Raw genomic sequence first — 14723 nt, 5'->3', positions numbered from 1 at the left:
ATTGTGTACTTAAAGCAGAACATAATCTTCTTTCTAGCAGAGTGATACAGAAGACACCACGTGAATGAAGTATTATCTCTTTCAAAAGAAGTTGTTAGCCTTACCACAATTCATGATTCATAAAGTCAGAATTCCCAAAAGTATTCATGGAATGTGAAATTTTATAAATACTACTTCAGAGATCCAATGCAGGATGCAATGGTTTGTTCAGGCTGAAGCACCCTCTCTTCATCTCCACTTACCAATTCCTTCCTATTCTCCAAGGTCCCAGTCAAATACTACCATGTACATTGACTTTGGGAGTTTCATTTTAATATTCTCAGTTCAGACTAAATTCTGCTGGCTCTATACAACTAAAACAAATCAGTTCTTATGCCTCAATGTATCTCTTTATACATTTTTCTCTATAACATAAGTTACAATAGTCCTTAGATGGCAGTAATCATTCATTTTGTTACCCCCTCACCTAAAACTCAGCACGATGAAAAACAGCTCTAAATTAAACCATTTATTAGCAGTTAATCTGGAGACAAAATACAAAATACATCAAGTCAAAGAATTAGTTGATAATTAAAGAATTTGAGAGAAAGGAATAAATTATCTGAGGGTAATAAAAATCATTTTGAAACAACTCAATTTAAAAATTTTACATGTTCATGTATTTTGAGAGCCTCTATACACTTCTCTCATTAAATATAGAATAAGGGGGGGGGCGCCTCGTTAGCTCAGTCACTTAAGTGTCTGACTTTGGCCCGGGTCATGATCTCACAGTTTGTGGGTTCAAGCCCCACATCGGGCTCCGTGCTAACAGCTCAGAGCCTGGAGCCTGCTTCAGATTCTGTGTCTCCCTCTCTCTCTGCCCCTCCCCCCCTCATGCTTTGTCTCTGTCTCTCAAAAATAAATAAACGTTGAAAAAAACTTTTTTAAATATAAAATAAGTTAGTCAGTTATGTATTGGAGGGAAAAATTACACTTAAGTAATTTTTAAAAACATTTTAAAATATAATAAAAATACTTTGGTATCCACCGCAGATCATATTAAGAAAGGGAAATTAGATTTCACTTTAGCAGGAATGAATGTTCCAAAGTAAACAACTCAAAGAAACAACAAAAGCTAAAAGAGAATACAAATGACCCCATTTTCATTCTCTACACCAAGACTATCTTTACAATAAGTTAAAAACCTCAACTACCAGCAACCTTGGACTTTTATATCCAACTATGTGACATTATGGTACATGGTCTAAAATCTGTAATTACTGCTGTTTTCAAATAAACAAGTCTTTATCCTATTTATTCAGATATTTCTAAAGTATACCTACAATAATCTAACATCTTAAACAAAAAACAGTTCTCATTTACAGTGTTAAATAGCCACAGGGTAAAAAAACAACTGATTGCTGTTCTCAGTAGATTCACAAGTAAACGTATCAGACCAATGGCTCCCTAAACAGCCATTCTTCCTCTATACTTTACTTGTAAAGTATATAAAGAAAACATATTGGAAAAGAGGAATAAATGGAACATATCAGACAAGAAATAGAATGAGAAGGCAACTGATTTCTCAAACATTTTTAAGTCACATAAGTTGAAAGAGAGAGAAAAATAGTAAACAATAGAAGTTTAAAATAATAGAAGTTAGTCTAAATAGGATATAATAAGATGCCAAGCCATAAACAATTGAAAGATGAAAAGTAGAATTTAGGTTAATACCAAGAGCTTAGCAGAGAGAAGCTTCCCACAGTTAGTAATTCTGTTTTCATTCTACTACTAATGCCACTCCTCTGACTACAAAAGACAGTTTTACTTAACTAAGCCAAAACAGAATGACAAACTAAATAAAGTTCATATTAGTCCAATATGACAGCTTTGCTCTTGCTCTTATTATTCCAACAAATTAATAAGTTTATGTATTTTGTGTATGCTTTGAAAAAGACAAAGAATTACAGACCTATAAAGCCATACCTTTTCTTATATTTTTTCTCAAAATAATGCAGTCTCAGTTATGCAAATGTGCAATATTTAATAGTTGATACTTGGAAGTTGAAGGAAATCAAACTGGGGCACAAAACCCAATACACAGAAAAATTACAAAATATTAATATCCCCAGAAACAGTTTTCAAAAAGAAAAATCCTATAAAGGTATATACATCTCTTCCAAACAATACTGTACTACAACATAACAAGTTATTGTTTCCCGTTGCCAGTAGATGGTGCTAATATCCACATGTGAGCACTGTGAGCTATTGTGCTAAATAAAGATGGCCTTTCCAATAAGGGCATTCACAGAATCCCGTAGTTTAGCTTGCTAGAGTTTGAAGTACATTCCAAACATCATTTCATCTCTCAAATTAAAATCAAATAAAGCAAAGATTATAACATTTTTTCTCACTATTAAAACCTTAAAAAAGAAAACAGTAAAAAATATTGTCTTTAGACAAGTATCATTTTTTATATTTAAGAGTCTGAAAAGACAGAGATATTGCCTGTATTTCCAGAATCCAAAACAATAAGAGCCAACTAAAGACAGCCTAGATTTGAGTCCTGGCCCCAACTACTAGATATCTGTGATACCTTGGGCAAGTGACTTAACCCATCTTGCCTCAGTTACATCATCTGAAAAATGAGAATAAAATTGTACCTATCTCACAAGGTTCTTGTAAGGTTTAAAGGGGTAATATATACAAAGCAATAAGAAAAGTGTCTAGGACATAGTGAATACTACATCAGCAGCTGTTATTGTTTTACAGCCAATAACAACGCTCATTAGCAGAATAAAATATAAATATTCATATAATAAATTATACAGCATGAGAAGGAATGAACGACCACATGAGTAAATACATGTAAATCTTAGTAACATAATGTTGAGTGAAAACAAAAAAACAAGTCCCAGAGAACTACATACAGTGCAATACCCCATTTTAAAATAGGGCCAAAAATAAGTAAAACTAAAAACTTACTGTGTAGATAATCATATGTATGATACACTTTTTAGAAAAGTAAGATAAACACAAACATAGAGGTTATATGTAGGAAAAGTGCAGAGAAATGGGATAGGGGAAAAGAAATATATGTAAATTATTGGTAAAGTCCAGTTCTTAGGTTGGGTGCAATACAACAGAAATGTAAAATAATTCACTACCATGAGAAATGATTTGCCATTATCTAGCAGAGTTTAAGAATCACTTTCCCTGTAACTCAATAAATCTACTCTTAAGCAAATACCAAGAGAAAACCTTGCTCATGTGCAAGTACATACAAGAATGTTCTTGACAACACTGTAATGGGGGGGAAAAGACTGGAAACAAGTCTCTGTCAACAGAGGAATAGATGAATAAACTATGACAGTTAATTCTAGTATGCTATACAGTGAAAATTAATAAATTACAACCATATACAATAAGACCGGATCTCAGGAACAGAGGTTGACCAAAAACAGCAAGTCACTAAAAAATACACACATATGGGGGCACCTGGGTGGCTCAGTCGGTTAAGCACCTGTCTTCAGCTCAGGTCATGATCTCACGGTTTGTGAGTTCAAGTCCCATGCGGAGCTCTCTGCTGTCAGCACAGAACCTGCTTTGGATCCTCTGTACTCCTCTCTCTCTACACCTCACCTGTTTGTATGCTGTCTCTCTCTCTCTGTCAAAAATAAATATATTAAAAAGAATACAAACGTATAATTCCATATATAATACTTTCAAAAACTATAGTTTAGGGATATACACATATGCTAAAAGTACACAAAAAAGTAAAGGAATCATAAGCACAAAATTAAGGCTAATGGTTACCTCTGAGAAAGGAAGAAAGGAAACGGGATCAGGCAGGTGTTGGGGGGTTGCATACAAGGGACATTAAAACTAACAGCAAGGGTTTGGGGAAGATGGTGGCACCAGTGTCTGCACAGATTTAGAACTCTTCAAAACCCAACATAAAAGCGGGGCAACTAGAAGGCAAAACCAAAATCCCATCTTCAACACTTAAAATAAAACTATGTGACAAGATATCCCTTCAAATCCCAAAATGCAAACAGGCAGAGACAATTCACCAACACCCACAAGACCTATATTGTTTGGCAGAAAGAAGAATGCAGTAGGTGGCAACTAATGGACCCAAGAACAAAACAACTCTAAAACAGTTCATGAGTATTCACTAGAAAGCACAACAGGCCCATTTGGAAACAACAACAGCTGAAACTGGGAGATATTCTGGCATTCTCCAATACCAGGTGACACAAAGGATCTGAAGGTAAGAAGGTCTGAAGGGGATGAAGCAATTTAGTCCCGTGAACTTGCAAAACTGATCCACCCAAGCTTTCCCCCAGAATAAGCCCCATGTGAAGAAAACACTGGTATGGAATCAAAACTGAGCAATACAGAGCAAAAGAAGAAAGAGAAGGTTCAGACCAAACTGGGGAAGGGGAAAAGACAGAAAATCTCAGAAAGCAGGTCCTCATCTTTTGAACACTATAAAAACAACAGAAGCAGGAGATCTATGAAGTCAGAAAATGTTTCCTGAATTCCACCTTATCCTAAAAGTTTAAGAAACCTAATTCAACATAAAATGCCCAATGGAAAAGTATCAAGGTCAAATCACACACAAGTTTATTATAAGAAAGAAAAGCAGAATAAATCCCTATAGACAATGAAAGCACTCAGGAAAATGTGTCCACCAAACAGATCAAAACTGTAACACACTATTTCAAAACAAGCTAAAGACATGAAGAAAACTGATACAACACATAAAAGAAAAACATCAGATTTAGAAAAAGTGAGAACTGAAGATATAATCCTTCGGGGAAAAAAAATTTTTAAAGGAGAAGAAGGGGCGCCTGGGTGGTTCAGTCAGGCGTCCAACTTTGGCTCAGGGTCATGATCTCATAGTTTGCGAGTTTGAACCCCGTGTTGGGCTCTGTGCTAACAGCTCAGAGCCTGGAGCCTGCTTCAGATTCTGTTGTGTCTCTCTCTCTGCCCCTCCCCTGCTCACACTCTGTCTCTCTCCCTCTGAAAAATAAATAAACATTAAAAAAAATTTTTTTTAAGGAAAAGAAATCACCTCATTAATGAAAACCAAACCAGAATGAAAACAAAGAGAAATAAATATAACACTACCTTCAAAGAAATAGAAAGGGAAAGAGAAAAACATTTTAAATTTAAAAAAAGATTTAAAAAGTCCACTGATTTAGGGGCGCCTGGGTGGCTCAGTCGGTTAAGCGTCCGACTTCGGCTCAGGTCACGATCTCGCGGTATGTGAGTTCGAGCCCCGCGTCGGGCTCTGTGCTGACAGCTCAGAGCCTGGAGCCTGTTTCAGATTCTGTGTCTCCCTCTCTCTCTGACCCTCCCCTGTTCATGCTCTGTCTCTCTCTGTCTCAAAAATAAATAAATGTTAAAAAAAAAATTAAAAAAAAAAAAAAAGTCCACTGATTTAGAAAGACAAAGAGTCATATACCAATCATCGGAGTTCCTGAAGAAGAGTACAAATACTAAAACAACTTTGCCAATTAAAAAAAATGTGTACTTACTATAAAGAACATACCACACACCTAAAAATACTGACTCAGAATGACCCACACCAAGACTTATTTTATTTAAATTATTAGGCTTTAATGGAAAAAAATCTTTTGGGCATCTAGAAAAAAAGAATATATGACTTTTAAGGGAAAGAAAATTAAATGATCATAAGACTTTATCACATCAATGCTTTATGACACAAGAAAATAGAGTAACACTTTAAAATCCTCAAAGATACATAGTATGATCCTATTATTTTATATCCAGTAATACCTACTTTCAAGTACAAAAGAGACAGACACCAACATACGAAATTCAGTGATGAATCTCCTAGAGAATCAACTTCAAACAACCAAAATTACTAGAGAGACACAGACATAAGGACTGGTAAAAAGCATTAAACATACAATTAGCTGTAAAACTAAGACTGAATGAAGAGTAAGAAGGGAAGAGTAATAGCATGTAATAATTATAACTATGACAATATAGAATAGTACATCTATTTTTAAAATGGGAATAGAGAAGTATATATGCAAAAATATATATATTTTCAGTAATCACATCACTGGTAGTATTAGTACCGTTACGCCAAAGTTATTGTGTATTATGTGTATAATACAGAGTAAAATCAATGAGTAACATTGGAGTATTCTAATTCTATTATGTCTTGTGCCCTCAAGAAACAAAATTCTTAGTGTGGAAGAAAGGAGATATATATGTAACAGAGAAAAGTTTAATAAAGGCTCTTGAATTTAAATTAGAAATATCAATATGAACTCGAGTAATTTTATCCTTATTTTTCTTAGCTCTGTCCACTGAGAAAGCTTAGAAACAGTAATCAATCCAATAACAATGACTATTTCTACCTCAAATTGTGGTCTTGAAATGCCATTTCTCACTAAGAGACACTAGAGCTCCTTAGAGAAATAAGTGATTCCAAAAGAAAAGTAGAAGATCGATCAACCTAATATTAAGTAGCAAGGAGCTAATCAGTCTGATGAGCCATGTGAAGAAGCTCCCACCAGCCAAAGATGAAATAATCTAAGCCTCAATAATGACAACTACAATTTATTGAAACCTATGAAATACGCTTAAATCCATGAGTTCATAATTACCCAAAAAACAAAAAGCAAAAAAAACTAGTTACCTTTGGAGGATGACAGGGGACCAATTATCATGAAAACTGACAGATAAAGAATCAAGGATTTATCATGAATACTACAACTGAGTAACTAAATAATAGATTAGTGGGAAATATCTATTTATAACACTATTCCATCTAATACACAAGAGGATAGAATTAGACTATTACCATTCTGCATGTCCCAATTACTTAAAATAGTCATTAAGTGTAAGAGGTCTAATGTCAACAAAAGAGAAAGCAAATCAAGTATTTTGGGCCTCTTATGATCTTGCCAAAGAGATCTAACCTAAATCAGATTTGTATTCTGGATCAATCTACCAATTTTCAGGAAACACAGAGAATACAGGAATGTAATGATCTGTACCATCAGTATGCAATCAGCACATTCCAGACTTTAGAAAACTCTGCATGCCAAATGGCATGGTTCTTCAAGAAATAAATTATAAGGAAAAAAAAAAGGAATGGAGAGGGAATCTATAAAACAAAAGTGACTTAAGAGACCTCAAATATTTTAATAGGCAAGACTAAATTATAGTGTCTATGGATGAAGATTTGGATGACAAAATTATAAAAATATACAAGGAAGTGATTACCATAAAAGTCAGGACAATGGTGTTCTATTGTAATGGTTATATAAGGTGGGAAAATCATGGTGATTAGAACATGGGACACACATAAGAGACTTCTAGAATGGACGGATAGCAAAGCCTCATTTCTTGACTTGGCTAGTGGTTTCAAGGTTATACTTTATAATAATTCATTAGGCCAAATATTTGTTTTTTGTGGTGTTGAAGTCAGACCCTGCCATTCACCAATTCTCTAAGCCTCAATTTCTTCCAATATAAAATTGGGATAATAAAAGATTCGAGGTTAAACAAATAATTAAATATTATTCTATTAATTCACTATATAAAAATGCATTTCTTACTTTCCATTTCTAACACACCTTTTCATTTAATCCAAGAAAGCATACATTTATAGGCAAGTAATTTTTTTAAAGGTTTATATTTTTTTATTTTTATATTTTTTAAATTTTTCAGATGTTTTATTTATTTTTGAGAGAGATGGAGAGAGAGCAGGGGAGGGGCAGAGACAGGGAGACACAGAATCTGAAGCAGGCTCCAGGCTCCGAGCTGTCAGCACAGAGCTGGGTCGAGGGACTTGAACTCACAAACCGTGAGAGCATGACCTGAGCCAAACTCAGATACTTAACCAAGTGAGCCACCCAGGTGCCCATGGGACATACATATATTTTTAATGATAGAATATTAAAGGAAAAGCATCTAAAAGGGGGGGGGGCATAAAGACCGAAGCCAGATGGCCCATGAAGAGAGAAGGATTTCAAGACTCGTGACTTCAAAATCTGTTGCCAGGTTAGCGGTTACTCCCTGCAAGAGCTATCAGAAGGTGTAAATCCAGGAGTGGCGAGCCCGGCATCACCAGGATCAATACTCTCCTACAACTGTAATCAGACTCCCCACAAATGTCAAGGTTTATTTATTTTTGAGACTGCACGAGCAGGGGAGGAGCAGAAACAGACATAGACAGACTCAAAAGCAGGCTCCAGGCTCTGAGCTGTCAACACAGAGTCCGATGTGGGGCTTGAACTCACAAACTGTGAGATCACGACCTGAGCTGAAGTTGGACGCTCAACCAACTGAGCCACCCAGGCACCCCAGACAAGTAAGTTTATTTCATTTAAGGGATCAAAAAATCAAGATCTGGACTTCCTTGCTACTCAATTACAGAAATGCCTTATAATATAACAATACACAGCAGTCCATTTCTTTAGCAATATATTTACTGAACCAAGAAAAGTAATTATCATATAGTTTACAAAACAAAGTCTCTGCTCTGAGAAGCTATTATTTTAGTGGAATGAGACAGACCAACATAAAAAGAAATAAACAGATAATATGTCAGATAATAATTAGTCTAAGGAGAAAAATAAAGAAGGATGATGTGGTTTAGTTAGTTAAGCATCTGACTTCTGCTCAGGTCATAACCTCATAGTTTGTGGATTCGAGCCTTACATTGGGCTCTGCACTGTGAGTGCAGAGTGTGCTTGGGATTCTCTCTCCCCCTCAAAATAAATAAATAATTTAGGAAGGAAGGAAGGAAGGAAGGAAGGAAGGAAGGAAGGAAGGAAGGAAGGAAGGAAGGAGGATATGATAGTCAAGAGAGAGGAGGTGTTATTTCAGTCAGGGAAGCCTCTCTGAAAAAGAAAATATGAGCCTTCCAGGGAAATAGCATTACAAAGAGAAGACTGCAAGCACAAAGGCACTGAGGTAGAAAAACACCTTGTGTTCAAGAAATGGCATAACCAATGTGGCTAGAACAGACTGAACAGGAGGACTATGGAAAGATTACATCAGAAAGAATGAAAGAGAAGATTATAGAGTTTTATGGGCCATGGTAGTTTTAGATTTTGTTCTTTTTTTTTTCTTTGGTAGAGAGAAAGGGAGTGTGTGCAAGCAAGGAAAAGGGGCAGAGGGAAAGGGAGAGAAAGGGAGAGAAAGGGAGAGAAAGGGAGAGAAAGGGAGAGAAAGAGAGAAAGAGAGAGAATTTTAAGCAGACTCCATGCTTAGTGTAGTGCTTAACACAGGGCTCCATCCCATGACCCTGGGATCATGACCTGAGCCAAAATCAAAAGTGGAACGCTCAACAAACTGAGCCACCCAGGTCCCCCAGATTTTGTTCTTAATCGGATAAGAAACTACTGAGCATAAGAGTAATATGTTCTAACTTATTTTTAAATAATCATTTTGTCCATGCAAGAAAGAATGGTGGTTAGTACACAGGAGCAGAAGTGGAAGTGACAGTAAGAGTCAGATTCTGGATATCCTACTTTTTATATAGCTTTAACATCTTCACACATTAAAAAATTGTAATAAATGCTATGTCAATATATTTTTAAAATATTGTTATAGAAATAAAAGTCCTTGAGAAAGCCTTTTAAAACATATAGCAATATCCTCTAGGTCCATCCATGTTGTTGTAAATGACAATATCTTATTCTTTTTTACAGCTAATATTCCACTATATATATATGGCATATCTTCTTTATCCACCCATCTATGGATGGACACTTCAATTGCTTCCACATCTTGGCTATTATAAATAATGCTGCAATAAACATAAAAATGGATGTATCTTTTTGTTTTCTTTGGGTAAATATACCTGATAGTGGAATTGCTAGTTCATATGGTAATTCTATTTTTAATTTTTTGAAGAACCCCCATACTGTTTTCCACAGTGGCTGCACCAATTTGCATTCCTACCAAAAGTGCATGAGGGTTCCTTTTTCTTCACATCCTTGCCAGCACTTGTTTCTTGTGTTTTTCATTTTAGACATTCTGACAGCACGAAGTGATATCTCATTATAGTTTTGATTTGCATTTCCCTGATAATTAGTGATGTTAAACATGGACCTAGATGGTATAAAGCTAAATAAATAAGTCAGCCAAAGAAAGACAAATACATCACGGTTTCACTTATATGTAGAATTTAAGAAACAAAACAAAGGGGGGGAAAAAAAGAGAGATAAACAGGGTACCTGGGTGGCTCAGTCCGTTAAGCATCTGACTTCGGTTCAGGTCATGATCTCACAATTTGTGAGTTTGAGTCCCACATCAGGTGAGCTTGAGCCCCGCTTCAGGTGAGTACAAGCCCTACTTTGGGTGAGCCCCACTTCTTTCTTTCCCCCCTCTCTCCCTCCCCCCCCCACCCCTTGTGGGGCTCTCTCTCTGTCCCTCGCTCACTTGCACTCTCTCTCTCTCTCTCTCAAAAAAAAAAAAAAAAGGAGAACAAAAACACTCTTTAATACAGAGAACAAACTGCTGATTGCCAAATGGCAGGTGGTAGGGAGATGGGTGAAATAGGCGAATGGGATTAAGAGTACACTTATCTTAATGAGCAATGAGTAATGTAGAGAATTGTTGAAACATTATATTGTGCCCCTAAAATTAATATAACACTGTATGTTCACCGTACTTCAATTTAAAAAAAAAAGAAAAAAAAAACTCATAGAAGTGAAAGACTATACTTTAAGAGATGGTTAAACAAAATCTCTGAGATAAGGGCACCTGGCTGGCTCAGTTGGTAAAGCATGCAACTCCTGATGTCAGGGTCATGAGTTCGAGCCCCATGTTGGTGGTAGAGTTTACTTAAAAAAACAACAACAAAAAAAACCCAAATCTATGAGAACCAGTGGCTGTTAAATGTTAAGCCTCTAAAATCAAATTTCCTGGTTTTGATCCTAGCTCAATCACTTACTAAGTATGTAAATTTTAGCAAAGTTTCTCTATGCCCTAGTTTTCTCACTTGTCAAATGCAAAAAATAATGGCTACCTTATAGAACCCTTATGATTAAATATGAATATAAAGAATTTAGCTGATATATAGTGAACATCAGTAAATATTAGCTATCACATTTATCAGTCTACTCCTACTTGTTTCCATTGCCACAGGTTCCCATTATTACTTCTTCCCATTGCTACTACTGTTTTATTTTTTAATTTTTTTAATGTTTATTTTTGAGAGAGAGAGCGCACATGAAGGGGAGAGGCAGAGAGAGAGGGAGACACAATCTGAAGTAGGCTCCAGGCTCCGAGCGGTCAGCACAGAGCCCGATGCAAGGCTTGAACTCACGAACTGTCACATCATGACCTGAGTCAAAAGCAGATGCTTAAAGACTGAGTCACCCAGGCACCTCACTACTATTTATAATGTTCCCTTTTATCACTGATTACATATTCATTTGAAATTTATCAAAATAAAAGTGAACTTTTAAGTGTTCCTAATATTATATATTTGATATGGCTTTTAGTTAAAAGTATAGTTTTCACTTCAGATATAGCAAAGCACTCTGATTTGTATTATACTTCTTTTTAGCTTGATGAATCAATCTTCTTAAAGATAACTGAATTTGGATTTGCAAGAATCTAAAGCAAATCCTGCTAACATTTTTTTCTTCAGAACTAAATTAAAAACAAAGTTAGTGTTAAATCTCTTAAGACTCTGAAAAATTCAATAGGAATAAGACAAGAACAATGATTATATATGAATCATAATCACTTGGAACTTCTTACGTAGTTGGTCACATTCTTGATTTTATCCTATTGTACATCTATGTGTTTGAGTTAGTTAGATAAACTGTTTGGGGCCAAATATTTGATGCCCTTTCATATCTGAAAAGCTTCCCCTAAAGATACATAAGACAATGGTAACAATACTTGCCTCTGGGAGAGGATAAAAGAGAAGGGTGAGAGACAAACTTTGTACTTAAAACCACTGGCTTTATTTGGGTTCCTTCCTTTGTACATGCATTAACTTTTCAAGAACATAAAATATTTTTTAAAGAAAAAAATTTCACTTACTAATAATTTACAGAACAAATTTTACAATGTCTCATTGTTCACCATAATGGCAGCTTACCAGATCGAAGATGCCAGTAATATATTAGTGTTGTTTGCAAGAAACCTCAACGGAGGCTCCGCAAGCAATACACAGGATAAAATTCCTCCACCAAAGCAATGGAGCATAGCAGTGAACCAGCTTGAAAGAGGATTCTTCCATGCCACTGCCACAGCTCCTGAAATGGTAAAGTAAAAATGCGGTCTGAGATAGTTGTATATTAAACAAATCCTGAGGTACCGGTGTCACTAAAGAAATAAACTTCTTAATTTCATAACTTTCAAAAACTTACTATTACTCATGGGTATGACAATCACGATCATCATAAACTCTAAGCATTTTGTTATGACAGAGGTAATCTGAAGCACCTTTAAAATACTCTGTCCATGGGGCGCCTGGGTGGCGCAGTCGGTTAAGCGTCCGACTTCAGCCAGGTCACGATCTCGCGGTCCGTGAGTTCGAGCCCCGCGTCGGGCTCTGGGCTGATGGCTCAGAGCCTGGAGCCTGTTTCCGATTCTGTGTCTCCCTCTCTCTCTGCCCCTCCCCCGTTCATGCTCTGTCTCTCTCTGTCCCAAAAAATAAATAAACGTTGAAAAAATAAAAAAATAAAAAAAAAAATAAAATACTCTGTCCAGCTCCTACTACCAGTTTCCTAATCACACATTATTATAAACAATCTCCCTATCTACTCTTTCCTTTCATTCCCAGCCCTACTGTAGGTACTTCCAGTTCTATATCAAAGCAATATATTAAGAAAAATTTATCATCTTAAGCACTTTAGCAAATAAAAGCTGAAATAAATAATCTAAGCTTTTAACATGACTGGCTAGAAACAGAGTAAAATAAACCTAGAGGTGAAAGGCTGATGAGGAACAGGTATACACATCATCTTAAAATGTCTCCTAACAAATAACTTATTAATTACAGAAGGAAATAATAACTTTAGAGTGGAGAAACCTTGCAGACATCACTGTAAACAAACAGTATAATGTGACTCCCAAGATGATGCACTAAGAACACATCTTTGCTTCTACAGTATTTCTACAAAAATACATAACCTGAACTAATGCAATCAGACACACCCAAATTGAGGGCTCTTCTGGAAAAAATTAAAAAAAAAAAACAAAAAAATGGCCTATATTTTAACAATGTTGAAGTCAAGAAATACCAAAAATAAGGCTGATGAAATGCTCCAGATTAAATAACATTAAAGAGACAACAACTAAATGCATGTGTATTCTAGATCACATCCTGGAATGGGAAAGAATATTTATAAATGAACTTTGGGATAACTAATGAAATCTAAATATGGGCTGTGGCTTACATAAATAATAGTGTCACAGCACTGTTAAACTTTCTGAAAGTTTTTTTTTAATGTTCATTTATTTTTGAGAGAGAGAGAGAAAGAGGGAGAGAGAGAGAGGAGGGGCAGAGAGAGAGAGGGAGACATAGTATCTGTAGCAGACTCCAGGCTTTGAGCTGTCAGCACAGAGTCCAACATGGGGCTCAAACCAATAAACAGTGAGATCATGACCTGAGCTGCAGTTGATGCTTAACCGACTGAGCCACCCAGGTGATCCAGCACTGTTAAACTTTCTGACTTTCATAACTAAACTGTGGTTTTTAATATTAACACACTTAAGTAATTTGAAGTAACTGGGCAAGTGCTTCTAATTTACATTCAAGTGGTTTTGAGAAAATAATACATATAAATAAAAACATTCAGAGAGAGAGATGCTAAAGTACAAACTTCTAGTTGTAAGATGAATAAGTTCTAGGGATCTAATGTATACCACAGCAACTATAGTTAATACTGCATTGTACACTTGAAACTTGTTAAGACAGTAGACCTTAAGTCACAACTAAAAAAAAAAAAGTTTAAGTTATTTAAATATTGTGAGATGATGGATGTACTAATTAACTTGACTGTGAAAATCATTTAACAATTCATATGCATATCAAACCATAAAATTGTACACTTTAAATATAAACAATTTTGTCAACTGTACCTCAATAAAGCTGGCAAAAATTAAATAAATGGGGCAAAATGTAAGTGGTTGGTGAATCTGGGTAAAGTGCTTTACATGCACTTATATGACAAAAAGAAAATCATATGTATATGAACAATACGTACAATAAAAAATAATTTACGGGGGGAAACAGAAAACCATATATTTCTATTAGTACATATACATGCAACTAATACATAAAATAAGGTCTGCAAGAACATATAACCAAAATACTCACTGTTGTTCTCTCTTAGGAAAAGGCCCATTTATGCAAAAACAAACAACAAAAACAAAACTACACAAATGTATATGTTGAGTTCAGTAGGGTAACATCATCATACTTGAATTAACATGGAAATCACCCATATGTGCTCAGGAAAAATAAAAGGAGGAAATAAAAGTCAATTAGTGCAACCCACCATTCCACATAACAAAATGTGCCCAGGAGTGCAAATGAGTTGGCAGATGGGCATTTTCTGTGCTGTACACATCCTGTGAAGTGAAGTGATGCCAAGGTTTTATGATATGCAACTGGTGATAACTCTAGAAATGGTGACCTGTTCCAATCTGGAAGAAAAATCAGTTATGAGAAATGTACTAAAAGGCAGGACATCAATCTTCAGTGTAGCAATTTCCTCTAA

At 35.5% G+C, this 14723-nt stretch overlaps 1 protein-coding gene across 2 annotated transcripts in view; it reads right to left on the bottom strand.

Annotated features, from left to right (window-relative positions):
* TMEM38B (transmembrane protein 38B) overlaps positions 1-14723 on the bottom strand; it is a 54371-nt gene that overhangs the window by 29081 nt on the left and 10567 nt on the right. The window contains exons 2-3 of one of the 2 annotated variants that reach the window (XM_047067418.1): positions 14502-14649; positions 12095-12251 (exon numbers count right to left, since the gene is read on the bottom strand). In XM_047067418.1, the coding sequence (XP_046923374.1) occupies positions 12095-12251; positions 14502-14511 (167 nt within the window). In that variant the 5' untranslated portion in view covers positions 14512-14649. The remainder of the gene's footprint in view (positions 1-12094; positions 12252-14501; positions 14650-14723) is intronic. The other variant, XM_047067412.1, reaches the window with a different exon arrangement.

The sequence above is a fragment of the Lynx rufus genome, unplaced genomic scaffold (genome assembly GCF_022079265.1).
Source record: "Lynx rufus isolate CCGP_SWC_20201006 ecotype Redwood Valley unplaced genomic scaffold, mLynRuf1.p SCAF_10, whole genome shotgun sequence".
NCBI classification, from domain to species: Eukaryota; Metazoa; Chordata; class Mammalia; order Carnivora; family Felidae; genus Lynx; species Lynx rufus.
The sequence above is the reverse complement of the archived record's forward strand: the minus strand, read 5'-3'. Positions and strand labels throughout refer to the sequence as shown.